Source organism: Passer montanus, unplaced genomic scaffold (assembly GCF_014805655.1).
Source record: "Passer montanus isolate IOZ18808 unplaced genomic scaffold, ASM1480565v1 scaffold10, whole genome shotgun sequence".
In the NCBI taxonomy this organism is placed as follows: domain Eukaryota; kingdom Metazoa; phylum Chordata; class Aves; order Passeriformes; family Passeridae; genus Passer; species Passer montanus.
In genome coordinates this window covers 23,985,745-24,004,132 of record NW_024356505.1, presented here as the reverse complement: position 1 = coordinate 24,004,132, position 18,388 = coordinate 23,985,745, and the positions used below count along the sequence as shown (strand labels likewise).

General features: G+C 38.1%; 1 protein-coding gene across 1 annotated transcript in view; it reads left to right on the top strand.

Moving 5' to 3' along the window:
• Positions 1-18,388, top strand: part of CUBN (cubilin) — a 144,847-nt gene that overhangs the window by 109,348 nt on the left and 17,111 nt on the right. Inside the window, exons 53-59 of the mRNA XM_039710573.1 lie at positions 1,480-1,705; positions 3,594-3,781; positions 5,984-6,140; positions 7,392-7,541; positions 14,619-14,819; positions 17,010-17,139; positions 18,043-18,260. Coding sequence (XP_039566507.1) covers positions 1,480-1,705; positions 3,594-3,781; positions 5,984-6,140; positions 7,392-7,541; positions 14,619-14,819; positions 17,010-17,139; positions 18,043-18,260 — 1,270 coding nt within the window. The remainder of the gene's footprint in view (positions 1-1,479; positions 1,706-3,593; positions 3,782-5,983; positions 6,141-7,391; positions 7,542-14,618; positions 14,820-17,009; positions 17,140-18,042; positions 18,261-18,388) is intronic.

The following is an 18,388-nucleotide window of genomic DNA, read 5'->3' as shown; positions in this document are numbered from 1 at the left end:
CTAGAAAGTTACTTTTGTGTCTTACTGGTTAGCCTGAAACATAATGGTACAAATTGCATCAAGGAAATGTTGCTCCAGTTTTCCAATAAGTATTAAAAGTCTGCCTTTTAAGAGGTGCAACTTTCTTGAGTCAAACTCCTAACAGACCAATTTAAGCACATTTGTGATCAAGAAATGCAAAGCTTCATTCACTGAATTATTTGACTGATTCTTTCAAACACAAATGCAATCAGTGACATTTATGGTTCAGGTCAGAAAAATATCTGAAAATCAGTTTTGTGGGAACACATTGCAGATTTTCATATGTAATGTCTTTCATTAATTTCCCTATCATGTTTTTCTTGCTTACAACTACAAAGGTTAGAAATGCAAACCCACAGTCCTAATTCTTCTGCTACTTGATATTCTGAACCCTACCTATGTAGGGTATTTCAGGGAATACAGGCTTATTTTAGTAGAACACAAGATTTCTATTTAATCTACAAACTAGTCTAAAGCAGAACTAATTTCAATCAGATGAAAGCAGATTTCTGTTTCGAAAGGACTGAGTAGCAGCATGCTCAGTGAAGGCAGACTAATTTTTTCCAGTATAAGCTGCCAGTTTCAGTTGCTGGCAAAATTCTGAATTTAAACTATTACAGCTAAATTTTTATTTAGTCTTAGACAAGGTTTTTTGGAAGTGAAGCTACACAAAAGGTACAGGAAAAAATCCTGTATGTTTACTAAAGTTTTCTACAAAGATCCTGCTCCTGAAACTTACTTAAAAAATCCCAAAACTGATGGGAAAAGGGCCAGGCAGTAACTAGTGTACATCAATATTTCAGCATCAAAAAATCCTGGAGTCTAGAGAATCAACAATCTAAATGTTTGAACAGGAAATCCCAGGTGTGAGCATATCTCTCCAAGGTCAAATGGCATCAGTGTGGGAGGGAGACAGGGTCAGGAGCTGCCTGTCCATCCCAGTCTGTTTATGTGATGCATCCTAGCCCATGGGAATGAACCACAGAACTGTGTCTGTTTTGGTGGAAACAAACATGATTTTTTGCAACTGTTGGTGTATTATTGATTCAAAATAATAGGAAGAAAAAAAAAAAGAATCCAATGCTTTCTGCTTGCATATCTAGTTATATTTCATGAGCAGAAACTTTGCATGCAGGAAAGTGGTTCAATACCTGTACATATTCAGCACCGTTTTGAAGCACATACTTAGTTTCAAAATATGGTTAAGACACAATGATGCCAGTTTTGAACCTGTGAATTCCTCTTCCACTTCTGTCTTCAAGCTAAGTAGCTGCTGTTACTTATAGTGGCAAGATTCCAATCATGCTTGCAGGAAAGCATCATAAAGTGAGGGTCAGATTTCTGAGTGTACCAGAAATCATTGTGCCACAATGGCTTCAGGGTCTGTCTGGAATTGCTTTAAACTCTCCCCTAGAGTGACTGGTTTTAGCAACTGAATGTCACCTTTGTGTGTTGCAGCTTACTTTTACAGCCTTCCACGTTGAAAATCATGCACTTTGTAAGTGGGATTCTGTTACTATCCTGAATGGTGGCTCTCCAGGGTCTCCTGTCATAGGAACGTATTGTGGAAACAACTCACCTGGGACTATTCGGTCTGGCTCCAACAAGCTGCTCATCATCTTTAACTCTGATCACTCTGTTCAAGGAGGTGGCTTTTATGCAACATGGACAGCAGAATCTTTAGGTAAGTTTGCATTAAAGAACAAAAGAAAGACATGCCATCTTCTTCAGGATCCTTGAAAGAAGCCAGTTCTTAAGTATTTATCCAGTGCTTTCTGATCTTACACAATGAATTCAAATTTGGATTGATTTTGTACTTTTTAAACCTCCTACTGGCAATTTCTTGATGGCTGTAAATTGAAACCATCACCATTACCCTCCCAGCGGTGGTATCTATTGTCAAGGACTATGAGACATTTCACTTCTTGAATAACAATTGTTCCACAGTTTGATTTGGTTTAAACACTTAAAACTAGGAAGAAGTGAGTTCCAAAACAGAGAGGCAGACAGAACTTCTCTAAGAGCACATGTGACAACAGCCTAGAACTCTTGCACTATGATGGAGATGTTGGTACACTTGTGAAAGTGGTATACACACAGGATTGAATGGTACATTTCTCAAAGCTACCTTCCTTCTCTTGAAACTATCACCACTCTGTAGCTCACCATTTGTGCAGTGTACTTCAGGAGGCCATTAAAGGACTAAAGGTAAGTGTAGATGTGGCAGATGGTGGCAGGGCAGAACTTACAGCAGAAATTACAGCTGACAGAAATGCCAGCTCAGTACAGAGCTGGCATATGCTTCCTAGTGTCACCTCCAGCTGCAAACCTTCTGGCTGATCCTGATCATCTTTCTGTCCACTAATGATGCAGCTATATTCACACAGTTAACTGATGGAGTGCCTTCTTAAACACAGCAATAGTCTGTGCTTGCATGAATATACACTGTCATTTCAGCAAGTTTTTGACACTGTTCCCTGAGATGTCATGTGCAGTGAAGCCCACTCTTCAATGGTGTAACAGACATTAGCCTACACATGCCATGTGCATAGGCAGTATTCTCTCTGAGAGTTTTCATTTACATATATATCTAGTTTACTTTCTTCAGCTTCTTTCTCATTTGTTCACTGAGAATCTCCATGTCTGCATCCTGTATGTGTGACCAAAACTTGGCTTCACATCCTTCTAAACACAATTGCCATTTCTAACAGAGGAGAATGAAAAATAACATCTTCCTTTTAAAGCTCTTATGTATCTTTTAAATTAAGAGGAAAAAACGAGGATATTGGAAAACTTTTTTTTGCCCTTTATTCATTCTTTTACTACACTGTATCTGAAATAAAAAGGGGTTGCTAGTACTGTACACATAGCCCTAATAAATTATTCTTGGCATGGTATTTGCAAGTATGTTTCAAATTAACTAAACTTATTCTGTGTAAAATCATGAGCTGACAGAACCATGACCAGCTAACCCCCTTTACAAATGAATCTGTTAGCAATTTTTAAAGGCATGTTTTTCAGCCCATCCCATAATTCCACAGAAATCCACAGGGCTGCCTAGGCCAGGGAAGTCACCATTTTGCCCTGGATAAACGGATGTGGCTTGAATAGATTCCCATGTGGAACTGCAATATTTGTATGTTGCAGAGTGAGAAGAAAAAAGGATATATCACTAGACTGGTTTTTGTTTCTAGAATGCTTTTCTGAATGGCTCTCTGTCACAACGTGCATGCTGTGGGGTGTGGGGACCTGCAGTGTCAGATGTACTGCTGATCCCTGCATTCTTCCGAAGCAATATTCACTTCAAATTGCCAGGAGTTTATAGATGGACCTTGTAAAAGGCTATGAAGTGGCAAGAATGAACTCGTGAAGAAAATAAAGTGAAGTACAAAAAGACACCTCTAGAGTGTAACTCCCTCCCTGCTGCAGGGATGGGAGAAAGAAAATCAAGAGGGGTAAATGAAGTTTCAGTGAGTATCAGGGTTTTCCTCTCTCACACAAACAACCATTCAAAGCTGAACACCACTCAAAAATATTTGAACATTTCTTCCATCTGTTGCTATTTTTTCCAGGCTGTGGTGGAATCATTCACTCAGATAATGGTACAATCAAGTCCCCTCATTGGCCTCAAAACTTTCCCATGAACAGCAGATGCACATGGACCATCATTACACATGAAAGCAAACACTTGGAGGTGAACTTCCACAGGAACTTCCAGATTCCAGATAGCAATGGAAGCTGCCAGACCAGTTATGTGAAGGTAAAATAATTATTTCAGATCCCTGTTTTGCATTTGTTATGGTGTGGACTGTCAAGGCTCAAAATTTGGAAAATGTAAACTAAAGTCCTTGTATCATACAGTCCATTTTCTGCATGCTTTGTGAACTGGACTGTATAAAATTTTAATTTTCATTGGTTCTTGAGGTTCTACCTCAAGCAGGGAGGTGGATCCATCAGCCTACATGCATCCCCAAAAATGAAAAATATCAAAAAGGCATATATTATATCAGAACCAGAAAATAATGAGAAAATAAATCATGAAGATAAGTTCTTTTCAATTACTCCAGTAAAGAAAAAAACCTGTGAATTTTACACTATAATTCTACCAAACTCCTTTGTAAGTACTTAGACTGTCCAGGTTGCACTTTTTTAATTTCCAGAAACAAAGATAGAAATCTGATCTTTCATGTGCTGTCAAGAACTATTGTTTTCAAAGCAATGGAATAGAGTGGACATGTCTTGCATTTTTCAGTGTCATTTTTTTTCTCAGGCATTTGGCATATGTTCAGTGGTTTTGTGCTCATTTTCTCCCCAGCAATACAACTCCCACTTGAAATAAAGGGCAAACATAATTTTGCAACATGTAGGAAGGCTTGAGCAGCAGTACATCTGATCTATACCAACCAACTTACAGTTGCACTCATTTTTTAAGGCTGTGAAAAAAGGGATTAGATTTGTCTTTTCATAACCTGCTCCAGCAATTAATTGATGCAATGTTACAATACATTTCACTAATATGAAAGTCTTAATGCTACTCAGTAAAAGTGTTTAATTTTAAATTCCTAAACTTCCATGAATGACATAAGCAGAACTATGTCAATTGGAGATTTTCTCCATAGAGAAAGATCTGGAATTTTTGATGTCCACTTCGTTTTCCAAATGTGCAATTTGAAATGTACAAAGGTGTCTGCAAAGCTGCAGAACAATGTAAGTTTCTTCCATTTATTCCAAACTGAGCAGCCAAAAGAGAGTAATCCAAAATCAATAGTGACTTTGCAAAACCTTTTCTGGGCTATAGACTGTATAAATTAATCCTTTGAGAATTCAATGCCTCAAACACCTGGTCCCATGAATGAGGTGATTCATATGCTTACACTTGCAGACTAACCCTTGGCTAACCCTTTCCTTTCTGGCATGGTTCCTTGGAGAAATCATAGTTTCATGTGGTTGTACTAGTTCCACTCAATTTCCTTCAAACACATTACTTTAAAAATCAGATATTATATATTTTTGGGTATAAACTACCCAAAAGTAAAAAACTGTTCAAACACATCAACAAAAATAATTTTATTATTAGAGTAAATAATTCATTATTTAAACAGACATTTTAAATCCTGTCAATAAATACCCTGATTCAGGAAAATATTTAAATGTTTAGAAATATCAAACATTTATACCTATGTTTCACTTTACATTTGTCTAGAAATTCAACATTTAAACTGTGAACCTCAAGCACATATTTAAGTAATTACCTGAAGAGGATTTCCCTTAAATACCTACCTAAACTTGCATGTGCTTTTTAGGATGCATGATTTAATTGAGCTTCAATTGGCTATTGGTACAATTGAAGTAATATTTTAAAATGTCATGGTTTTTTTCTTTATTAGAAAGGGTTATTATAGTAACCCTTTACTTGATTTGATACTTGTCATTGAAAAATTAATTAAAAAAAAATATTAGCAACATTAGGTATTATCTGATGCCTACATATTAACCTAGCATGACAGCTTTGATTTTTATTTACTGAATAACATAAGGATTACCTGTAATAATTATTTGTATACACAGATATGCATATTCATAGGTTTTATGGAGTTAAGTAGCCAGAGATAAAATGGAAGTAGGTAGTGCTATGTGTAAAATGTTTTTCTCTTGACCCCTGGACCTGGTCTGTATTTGCTCTGTTACCAGCAAGGGTTCAAGCTGGTTCAAATGACCTCCAGATGCCCTTCAGAGGTCCCTGGCAACCTAAGTTATTCACTGTGACTCACTCCTTGGAGGAACCTTTTTGTCTCCACTGACTGTAGTAATTAACTCCAATTTAGAACTCTCAGATTCACTGTGAGATGAATTCTACCCTTACTCTGTGGAAAAAAAAAACTGCATACATAATTCCTGTTGGGTTCCCACAAACTACTTAGACTTTGAAAGCACTAAACCATTTCCAATCTGTCCTTGCCAGGTGTGGAGAGGAAATAATGAAGAAGCAGCAGCTTTGTTAGCCACAGGATGTGGAAGTTCAGCTCCTGATCCTGTTGTTGCTCCAAACAATGTGATAACTGCAGTATTTCAGTCTCAGGATGCTCCTGCTCCAGGTTTCTCAGCATCCTTCACAAGCAGTAAGTAATATTAAAGCCAGATGGCTGCTGAATTAGTCAATTTTGGATTAGTTTGACCTGTGTGTAGCAATTCAGACTCCAGTCCAACAAGGCATTGAAGCTTCTGCCCAGATATGTAAACCAAGAGTTTCCATACTGAGTGAAATGAACTCAAGTGTCGGACTTGCCCAACATGCAGCTCTAATTTTGTAGTTATTCTCAGCCACCTTTGCCTTTTCAGTGTGCTGAAAAGTATGAATAGGCTTTAAATTTTAAAAATTCATAGTTAAACTGTATGGAAACTAATACTTTACTTTTCTTAAAAAGACATTTGTTTAACCATGATATGTGCTTTGTGATGGTCAAACCCACCAGAAGTAGAAAAGGTGCGGCTCAGCTGCTGTTGGTTGCTTGGGTTTTTTGTAGGATGGTGCCAAAGGAAACCACTTGCCCTTCATGGCATTCAGATAAAAACAGCAAGAAACTAAGTGCTTTGAGGGAAACACTATTGAAGCATTCAGAATTCTGAATTGAAACCACTTTTGTTTTTATAATGTTTGCACTAACATAGTCAGAAACATCTAACAATCTCTTAGTGGAGACAGTCACAGGCTTCATATGCCTGTTCCTAATCTTCTACCAGCATTTCACTGTGAACTGCATTCTTTTAAGCTTTTGTCTTAAAAAAAAAGAGAAACAAAGGCCATGCTAGTCATTAGGATCCAAAGGAGCTCCATGAAAATAAACTGTTCTGTGTGCCTGAAAAGTTCTGGGTGGTAAACCTTTCCTGCCTCTGCATACAGCAAAGCAATCCAGAGGTGGCCTTACAGCAGACTGCATTCTCCTGCATGTCAGGCATGAAGCAAGAATGGCACCACTTACACTAATGTGGGCATTTTCAAATAAGGCTCCTGTGCCCCAGTAACACCCCCTCCCATTCAGACACATTTGTATTTACTAAGGGATTTTGAAATGTGCAGGCTCCACACCCACAGGAACAGCAGTGCTGTGTCCTCCTGGTCAGGGGCTGTAGGCCTATGGGCTGTTCTTATGCAAGAGTGTGACACTCTAGGTGGGATGGCCCTATGCCTCCCAAAACCACTGCTCTGGGTATGTGTAAGACCTGATTTTGCCATCATGCTATGTGATACTCTCCCTGTTTTTTTCACCAGGTGACATGAGGTCCTTGTGTACATTATTGGGTTTTTCACTGCAAACCCAGGATAGTATTATGACCAGGATTATAACTGTGCTTTATTTATTTGTTTGCAGGATGTGGAGTAAATTTCACCGGCCCTGAAGGTCTTATTGTCTCTCCAAACTACCCTAGTCAGTATGATAACAACCTGAACTGCAATTATATTATTGATCAGGGACCACAGTCACTGGTGATCCTAGAATTTGAGACCTTTAATTTGGAAGGTAACTTTTTCTTCATAATTTCAGCATGCATTATGAAGTGTAATTTCTTACTTGAAAACATACAAGTCTTCTATCATTGAAAATCACTGATGGTCAAGTTGCCGGCCCATTCAGAAAATCTTTTACAGATGAACCTTTATAGTTGTCAGGGTCAGGTTTTGAGTCACTGAAGTCTTTCAGAAGAATGAAGAGAGATTTCACCTGTTGAATATCTTGCAGCAATGATTTTTGGGAATTTACCAGCTTCTTGGAATATAAAAGTGATTGTGGCTAATCTGGGTCTTTGTTCCTGCCTTTTTGTTTGTTTCTTTGTTTGTCATTGAGTCTTAGAGTCTTTTTGATCTTAGACCCGCTGTTTTGCTTTTCAGTTCATCTGTTTCTTAACTGATAAAATAGATATAAATATACTCAGATGTTTTACAAGGATGTAAGAACACACAAATATGAAATTAGGTGAAAGACTACAGCAATGGGAAATGCATAAAAGTGATTACCCTGTATATACCAGTAACAAAAGTCCCTCTTGTGATTATCAAATTTGGCAGCATTTAGCCAAGAAATAACAAGTTTAGTATCCTGATCACATTGGTGTGAACCATAAAGCTTTCTCAACCTTGATAAGATCATTTTTTTGTGTGTGGATATGCCATGATAATACAGAGGAACCAGTATGTCCAAACTACTTGAGTGGCATTACATGAGGCCATCTTAATCTGGTTCCCTTGAAGTCACCAGTCAAACAGATATTGAGTAATTTGATACTAAGTTGGGTTGTGTGATTTGCATTTTTCTTCAAACCCAACAATAAAGACAAAAAACAGTATTCTTTTCTTTTCTTTTTAAGTTTCCAGACTGTTTTGAATTCAAAAGTATTCTGGTTCAGACTTAATTTAGATCTGAGATAAAAATTTGTTTTGACTATGATTTTATCTGAAATATTTTTTTCATGCCCTAATACAAACCACCGCTTGAAGAATTTTTTAAATTAAAATATAAACCACAGTAATTATGTAATTTCTTCACATAGAAGACATTGTTATTCAGCAAACACACTAAACATTAGGTTGAATCAGATGGTGCCAATTTTGAGAACTCTTTGAGTACATTTACTAATCTGCATTCTGTCTGTGCATTCAGTTAATTTATAAATGGATCCAAGCTTTTATTCTCAAGAGGATTGAAGCAAAGAGATAAGTGACACAGACATAATAATAAACATAGATATAAATAAATACTAAAAATGTTCTGTTTCTTGCAGGGCAATTTGTTTTCCTTTATTTTTATAGACTTCCTTAGGCTACACTGACTAAAAGCCCTTAGTCACATGAAAGAACTGTGGATATAAGCTAATGGACATCTGGTTAGCAAAGAGGAATATGACACTCTCCAGTAGTTGGTTACTAATATTTTTCACAAAAGCTTAAAATACACCCCTGCGGTAAAGAAAAATCACCTGGGTTTGAATTGTAAAATTTGAAGCCACCATCTTGAAAACTATCATTGCAGAAAGGAAAAATTACTCAGCAGTCACACTGAATATATTTAGCACATTATCTAACATTAAGGGTTTCTAGTGTGAGCTTCATTAGTTCTTTTGCAAAGGCAGGACAATGTTTGGCAGCATCTGTTAAAAACATTTCTAGCTATTCTATATGCAAGGAAACATTGCACCTACTTAGATTGTTGCTGAGAGTGGCCTTTAAAATTTTAACCATGCTGTTACAGATGTTCTAGATTGGGTTTTAAAGGCTAATTAATGTAATGCATGTCTAATTAATGTAATTTATTAACTATTTGACCTCTCAAAAAAAAATCTATTTTTTTCTAGTTTTTAGGTAAAGAAATGAAATATTTAAAATAATGCCTGTAAAGCATGCATATCTCATTGACTTGAGATTGAGATATCTTCTCCAGAAAATTAGAAGGCAGAAGTTAATAGTCTATAGTGCAGTGACACAGTGCTAAAAAATGGAATGACTTAAGGGGTTAGTCACAGATCTCTGCTTCTGAAAACATAATAGTAGTTATGATGGGAAGCCTCTTCTGATTGTAAAGAGTGACTGAGGCTGGTAACCCACACCAGTGATACAGTGTCAGTATCTGGAACATGACACACATGAACATGACACACATGCACTAAGTATTAAGTATGTATTTAGCACTAAATATAGCAACAAGCAGAGCAAGAGAGAACTTGGGGAAACTGCATTTGTTGATGTTGTCATCAAAATTTAATCTAAACTGTCTGCTTCTTGGTAGGTAGAACAATTTTTATCTCACTTTGAGCCCCTGAAAATATCTAATTTAGACATTCACCCAGATTTATCTTCTAGTGGTGGAGATAAACTCAGAACCAACGATATTGTGCAGATGGAGTGAATTACTTTCTGGAAACCTCTCTCACTCTTTTTACCTATTGACTATTGCAGGAAGCCATAAACAATGGCTTACACAAGATACTTGAGATCTGGGCAGGAAAACATAGGCAAGATTAACCCCATGGATGGAGTTTGGCTTAGCTTCTGTGGTTTCCTCGTGGTGTTCAGGATGTTTATTCCTGTGCCAAATTGAATATGGTCATAGAACCTCTCTTTTGATTTGCCAGTTTCAGGAAGTTGCATAAGCTGCCATTTGCTTCTTATACTACTAGTTGCATTGTTGTGTTTGGTTATTTCATAAAGAACCTAAAAACAAGAGTGAGTTTGTTATCTCAGCCCAGCTTCTGCAGTGATAAGTGTCTTCAATATGCCCTCCCACCTTTTAGGAGGGAGGGCATATTGAAGACACTTATCACTGCAGAAGATTAAAAGTCTACAAAAATCACATGTTAGAATTAGTAGAAAACCCTTATTTGTCTTTATTGTTGAACTTAGTGTCTAAGAAGTAATTAATCACATTCAATTTCTTGTCCATTAGATTTATTCAGTTGAACATCCTGACAAATTCTCCTTTAGGACAGTAATGTATTATTAAGTATTAAGTGGATGTAATACTCTTCAAGTGTGAGTATAATGCACAATAAAGTCAGAGACCCAAATAATGGGAAAATAGGGAAAATGGATGTAGGCTTGCTGCAGTATCTGCTTTTAGAATTCTGTAATATTTATACTCTGTCCATATAAGACAACTGCTTTGTGTTTATACCACGTTGATCTAAAATGTTTTAATAACTTGTTTATTTCTCCTTTTTAAAAAAACATGTCTGCAATTTTGCAATCTGGGATAGGGTCACAGCTTTGTTTTGGAGTCTGCTCTATCTGCTTTCTCAACTGTTACTAGGCAATGCAGAAAATAGACAAGTTTAGCAATAGATTATTTTGAAATAGAATATATATGAGAAAGAATTTTACTTCCTTGCTTTCAAAACAATATCTTGTGCTACAGAGCTGGTTGATATATTGCACAGTGATATGTTTCATGGTAATACTTCTACTTTAGTAATTCCTAATTGTATTGCCATTTATATCAGAATCTGCTATTGTGAAAAAAGACCCATTATTTTAACTTTAAACAAAAAGACAGGTTTTGCCTCAATACTAAATGAAACAGAATCTATGGCTAAAGACAGAGAGTTAGAAAGAGGACATTGATATTAGTGATCAGATAGTCAGGGGCCCAGATTTGGTCAATGTTTTTGTGCCAGCATCATATCAAACAAATGATTTTATGGACAATAATGAGACTGGACAGAAATTTCTTCAAAATGGAAAGGAGACAACCCAAAGGCATATTTCAAAATGTAGTGTAAGGACAACTGAAGCTCTTATCATGTGAACTTTGGGTCAATGTATCAATGCTGAATGGTGTCAAGAGATGATAAATAGAGTGCAGATAGATAGCAAAGGGCCTTGAAAGCAAATGCAGGCAGCAATTCAAAGAAACAGGGATATGTTCGTAATGTCAGGGCAAATAAATGATCTCTCCAGAAGTACTTGGAAGAAATATTGTCAAGGCTAGAGGAATGAATGGTACAGTGGAAGGATGGGGAAAAGTTTATCTTAAAGATAGTAACTGGAAAATTATGAGGTCACCAACACAGAGAGAGCAGTTAGATCTGTCCTCACAAATGAGATTATACAGAGCCAATGTGGAGATAAGGAGGGCAAGACAGAAAATATCTCACTGAATCCTCATGGATGAATCAGAACAGAGGATACAGTAATACCATAACGATAAGCAAATGTTCTTAGTAGGCAAAGTTTTATGAAGAAAAACAGTGCTGATTCTGTGGAAAGTGCCTGTCAGCTCAAAGAGGATGTTGGTTTGACATCTGGCTAAGAACAGATCTCTGGAGACTCATGAAAGCAATTTCATTGTAGTGTAAAGGACAGAAACTGGTCTAGAAAAGATCTAAGATTATATGATTAGAGGAAATAAAACCACAGAGAAGAATTGTGGATGATGTGCTGAGTACGTGTAGAGACTGAAAGTATGATATGAGGAGAATCTGAATCTGGGGAATGTTTACAGAATAATTCATTTAGATTGGTGAGAAATTAAGAAAAGGATAAACAAGAGAATGAGGTACAGGATAGAGATCAAACAATGACTAGTCTTGCCAGAATTTATGAGTCATAAATCATATTGGCCCAAACAATAAGGATTCAAAACTAGAAATTAAGACTTTTTTTCACAATCTTTTGTCAACCATCTTATTTTTTTCCAATGCAGCATTGCAAATAAACTTGTGAAAAATATTAGGGACCTTGGCTTTGCTGAGAAATTAGTTTCACTTCATGCCTTTCTCTGGAATTTTCAGAAAATTACCTAGGTTGCTTTCTTAAATCTTTCCCATCTTGAAAATACTCATCTCAATTTCTTTTTGTTTTATTTGAATTTTATGATTTATTATTTTCAAAAATTTTATCATATTATCAAATATTCCAAAACAGTATAGGAAATGAAGAATGTTTTTAGTAAATTATTTTATTAACAGTGTAATCAGCTATCTGATGTGACTGGTTGTTATCAACTTAGTTACTTTTACTAGAGTCAGACAAGCACCATGCTATACTGACATAATTGCAAAGCATGTTAGCATACATTGTCTTCATTGAGACAGAAGGAATTTTTAAAATTAAACCTCCAGAGATGATCTAAAATACACCTGACTGCTGAGGTCATTCTGTTGTTCTCATGAAACAGAACTATCACTCCACTCCTACTTGTCATCCTATTCAATACGAGTTATCTTGTTTCCTGCAACAGTTGGAAGCAGCTTGTTTTGACTGGACAATCTGCAGGAATAAATCTGCTACAACAGTAGGCTCAGTGTCTCTCCTGTTAAATTTAGGTAATTCCCCATTCATCCTCTGCAGTCACTAAACATGATAACTTAATAAACATGTGACAACCCAGCTTCCAGTAAGTTTATACATTATGAAAAAGACAAAGAAAACATCAAGTTATCCTTTAGGTACAACAACAAATGAAACTTTTTTTCCAGCAGGCAAAAACTGTGTGCTGTGTTTTTCACTGACAGCATTAATTCAGTTTTCTTGCAAAACCCACATGGCTCTCTTCTTGCTCCCACCATATATCCCTTGGTAGTGCCAACCTGGGTACCCACAATCTCTGCCCCTGCTTATGGCTCCCAGCTGGGCAGGGAGGTGGGGACATGGCCCTGAGCTTGAGGGTGCTGGTGGCTGGTGCTTGGTAGGTCTCTCACACCCCTGAAAGTGTAGCTTGTCCTTTGGGAGCATTCCTGTGGCACTCGCACTCAGCTACCGACCTTTTGGTTACCTCAGTATAAGACTTTAGGCTATTAGAGAGCTTCTAAAGGAGAGCTATGAAAATAGACAAGGGTCTGGAGGGGAAGCCACGTGAGGAGTGGCTGAGGTCACCTGGTCTGTTCAGTCTGGGGGAGACTGAGGGGAGACCTCACTGCAGTTACAGCTTCATCATGGGGGGAAGCAGAGGGGCAGACACTGATCTCTGCGGTGCACAGTGACAGGAAACAAGGGAATGGCCTGAGGTTGTGTCAGGGGATGTTTAGGTTGGGTATTAGGAAAAGGTTCTGCACCCAGAGGGTGGTTGGACGCTGGCTGCCCAGGGAAGTAGTCACAGCACCAAGCCTGATCAAAAAGTGTTTGGACAATGCTCTCAGGCAAGTGGTGTTACTCTTGGAGATGATGCAGTGCAGGACCAGGAGTTGGACTTGATGATCTGGGTGGGCCCCTTTCAACTCAGCATTTTCTGTTACTCTAATGAAAACTAATATGAAACTAATATGACTTTCATATTTTTGAGACCTTTCACCTTAGTCAAATCTATTTGCAAACAGTGAGGTGACTAGAAACTCCTGAAGGTAGTCAGAGAAAACAGCTCATTCCTCCAGAAACCTGATTGCAAATGAGAAGCTTAAAACAGTTGGAAAAATAATGGAACTCCCTATTTCTGTGTTCCTTTTTTTCCCACTCAGCCTAATAACCACACTGATTTTTCCCCCCAAAACAGATTGCTTTAGAAATCACTGCAAGATCAAATTTCCTTTTGACTTTTCCTTGAGCCAAGCTGAAGACCCTGAGTTTAGGTACTCCAAAGTTTGCGGAAAATCAGGAAGAAATAAGTCAGCTCTGAAACTTGCTGGTGTATGAACTATTTTTTGATTTTTCAAAAATCTCACTCAAAATGCTTTAAAATTCCCTGCACTGAATGAATTAGGAGAAAGTAATTCCAAGTAGCTAGTTGCCTCTAACAAAAGGTGCATTGCTTCTATCTGCAGAGGACATCCATGCTTTTGCTGGGTCTTCTTACCTCTTCATAGATAGTGTTCACTCAACTGTGAATTCCCAGAAATTCAAGGGGTGTGGAGCTTTTTCCAGATCATAGGATGTGTCGAATGAGACAAATCTGATGTGTTACATACAAGGGCTCTTTGCCTTTTTCTGCCACAGTTTTACTGCATGTTAAAAATTAACCTTTGCTTCCTCAGCAAGCAAAGGAAATCCTGAGATCCCTGGAATGGAAAGTAATATAAAATTTAATTATTCTCCTGGATTAGGTCTATATAGTTGTTTCTCAGTAAATCACATGTAAAATATGCTGCTAACATTTCTGCACTCTATGTCCATGCAGCCCCAGCACTCCTGACCAGAATTTGTCTTTATGATGGAGTGAGCATCTTCAGTGGGAAGAGCACGGCCGCACGTCCTCTCGTCACCCTCTGTGGCAATGAGCTCCCTGCCCCAGTCAGCGTCTTTGGACCCATGCTGCTCAACTTTTACACTGACTCCCACATTGTGGGCTTTGGATTCCAGGCCAGATACAGAGCAATTGGTGAGCATACACTGGTCTGTATTTGAGGTGGGAGAAATATTCTGCATAATGGCTCTGTGTAGCAAAGGGGTACCTTATTTTGGGAATACCTCAATGGATGTAGATGGTACATTTTCCCACTGCATTTTCTCAAAACAGTTCTCAGGACCAGGACATGGCACTGTTTGGTGTGTATTAACACCCTGAATGATGTGTTACCTCACAATTATAATATCTAGACTTTCCATGGGACCAAGTCGGGAACTGAAATATTTTCCCTTTCTGTAGAAAAGAAATGCAACCATTTTTGAAAGGTTTTGGCTGGTTGGTTGGTTGGTTGTTGTTTGCATTGTTTAAGGAGAAACGTCACTAGTTTCTTTAATTAATTAAGCTTTAAAGATTTTATCACTTACAGGAGAATGGTCCAATTCTCAGTTATACTAAAATTACATTACACAATATGGGAAACAGAACAGGTAAACAGACACAGCTATGTGCCTCCAACTGTAGACACTCTTGCAGTGCCAGGAATGAATGTAAATAAAACTTGGGATATACATGTATTTTTATTTTCATAACTATTTCACCAAAGATCTTTTGTCATTCACAAGAGATCTCTTATGTTTTAAAGAGGAAATTTGAATTCAAAAAAGAAATTTCCAACTGAGTTTAGAATTTACATCTACACAAATATCCCAGAAGATCGATTTTATTTGCAAAACAAATTTTAATATTTTCTAGGTTTAACTGGTAGAGACCACTTTTATGTTTAAAAGCATAATTTTCTAACTGCAAAGAAAAGTATGAGTTTAACTTTGGCATTTTCCTTAATGCATTCCTCATGTTCAAAGCCACAGCACAAAAGCATAAAGCTAAATTCTTTATGTGAAATGAATGGTCTGTTACAGATAGGAAAGAGGGACTGGCACTGAGAAATGACAATGTGCAGTTACTCATGGAAAAGACCTTCATAACTCACTCAAGTCACTTGCTGCTATCTGACTTATGACTTCTGACATTTGAGAGGGATAACTGGAGCTTTATTAGCTTGTTGTTGTATACAAAGCAGATTCTGCCAATTAACATTCCTCTTCCCCATAGTTGCATTGCTTGCTGCAAAAAAAATGAAAAAAAGCTCCCCCCTCCTAGTGTAGAATAATGCTTATTCTTTATCTTCCAAACTCCTATCCTTTATCTGCCAGTTCTCCAGGCTGCCAGCCTGAGTCATCAGGGGCTCTGCATCCAGCAGCACCCTGTATGGGACTGTCTTTGTTAAGGTGGTGGCCTGGGCATTGGCATCTTCTTTAAAACATGAAAAACTGTGTGTGGCTCACAGTTCAGAAGCTCAGAAGCTTATCAACAGGATGCAGGGAGACTTGGGGAAACTTTTTTTTTCCTCCTAAATTTAAGATTATAAAATGAAGGCTGAAGCTAACAATGGAGATTAGAGGTTTTGTTCCCTGAAGCACTGAAGCTGGGAACAAACATTAGCCACATCCTGGCCTCATTTGCATCCATGGTGAGAAACCCTGAGAAGCCAAGCAGTGCCTTGAGTTTAGAGTTGCAGAAAGCAAATATTCCGTCCTCCATCTCAGCCACCCCACAGTGCTGGTGAGTCCCAGGCAGGGTGAAGTGAGGAACAGGATTAGTGATACCTGGAGACTCCTCTATGCATTTCTGTGCAGAGCAAACGCTACAGCAATGCTCCTGCTCTGACAGGGTGTTGACAGATGATGAAGCTCTGCATATATTTATTCCAGAAATGTCAGAGATAGGGTTATGACTGCAGTTGTGGCTAATTAGAGTTTCCATGGGGTCAGGATCTGGATGAAGGAAGCAAGCCAGAATGAGTGCAGAGATATTCTCACTCCTGCTTCTGCATGAGGCACCCATCCCTGCCTGCTGCTCTCTGGACCTACTGCAGGACATTTGAAATCAGTCTCAGTCTTTTTCTGCACAGTTCCAGTGCCATTTGGTATGGATTAGTAAGAACCTGTTACTGCAATGCTGGTTAGTCTTTCACTGCAGAGCACAGCCTGACAATCTCCCATTTAACAGTTCTAGGAATGACAGTGATGCCTAGGAAATTGATGCCTCCAAATTTATCATGGGTCTTTCTTTCCTTGCATGTAAACTCCTGAAATAAATATGAGAATTAGGGCCAAACTAGTATTCAGAAACTAATCACTCTTTTTTCTGCTTCCTCTACAGCTTGTGGTGGCATTTTCAATGGCTCTGATGGTGTTATCAGCAGTCCAGGCCATTCACATCTTGATTACCACAACAACATGAACTGCTCATACCACATCACAGTTGGAAATGACAAAGTAGTGGTCCTGAAGTACGTAATCCAAGTTCAGTTTGTCAGTAAGGGAACAGGGAGGTCTCTGATTCCAATTAAAGCAGCAATTATTGACAATATTTTCTCTGACTCTCCTTTTCCAAGGTCAAAGCCAAACTGAAATAAGAGATGGTTATTGAAGTCACTTTTTATCAGCCTCAGGCTCCCTTCCATCTTTCTTTTTAACTTGTTAGGAAAAAAAAATCACAATTTTAAGTTCCCACTTTTGTTACCAACAAGACTAAGAAATTGCAAAAATGCAGCTCATGCTTTTTTGTTAAATTCTGTCAGCCTTTGAGAAGTTTATACAAGAAAAATAATAAAACTTTTAGAAGGGTAGTAATAATTTTATAGCCAAAGTAATAATACCCACCCAAAAATAGTGTATTTCTGAATGTATGCTGTCTTGCCTAAGAGAGGGAGATTATTGCCACAAAATCTTGCTACTGAGAAATTAAAAACTAATTCGTCCTTCCATCATGTGATTGTGAATTAGGAGAACATTTCCCAGCTAAGAGGAAGACTCACTGGCCTGCACTCTGCACCTGCATTTTTTAGGCCACTCACGTGCCCAAGGAAATGGCAGCCTGAGCAATTGCAGAAGTGAGAGAGGGTGTGCTTGCACAGGGGAGACCTCCTGCTGCATAGAAAGCTGAGGTGTGCTGAAGGCTTGCCTTGCAAAAGCCCCAGTGGGTGAGGGACCCAGTTTCTTTGAGGCTTGTTGGCTGAAGAGTTTTGCTATGCATTTAATAGTTGGTGGGTTTATTCCTGAAGAAACATGTTTGGCCTGTATATGGCTTTGGCTGCTGCAACTACTTGGACCTTTCCTGAAGCACTAAAACACACATAGCACAGGAAAAGAACTGAAAATGTGATACCTGAGTCTCCAACTGTGTTTTACAGATTCAACAGCTTCCAGCTTGAAACATCTCCCTCCTGCTACAAAGATTATGTGGCCATGTATGATGGCTCAGACACTCATGCTCCTCTTCTTGGGAAATTCTGTGGCTCGGAATTGCCTCCAAATATTAAGAGCTCCAGTAATAACTTGTTCCTGGTGTTTAGCACTGACTTCTATGGAGCAGACAGGGGATGGAAAGCATCCTTCAGAGAGGCCTTAGGTATGTGTATTATCAGACTCCTAATCTGCTGGTAAGTAATTTCTTTTGGTGAGGAGCAGTTGTGACCTTCCTCTCCAGGGGTGAGTGAAGCAGAAGAATGTTTCTGATTTGTGAAAATTGAGTAAACT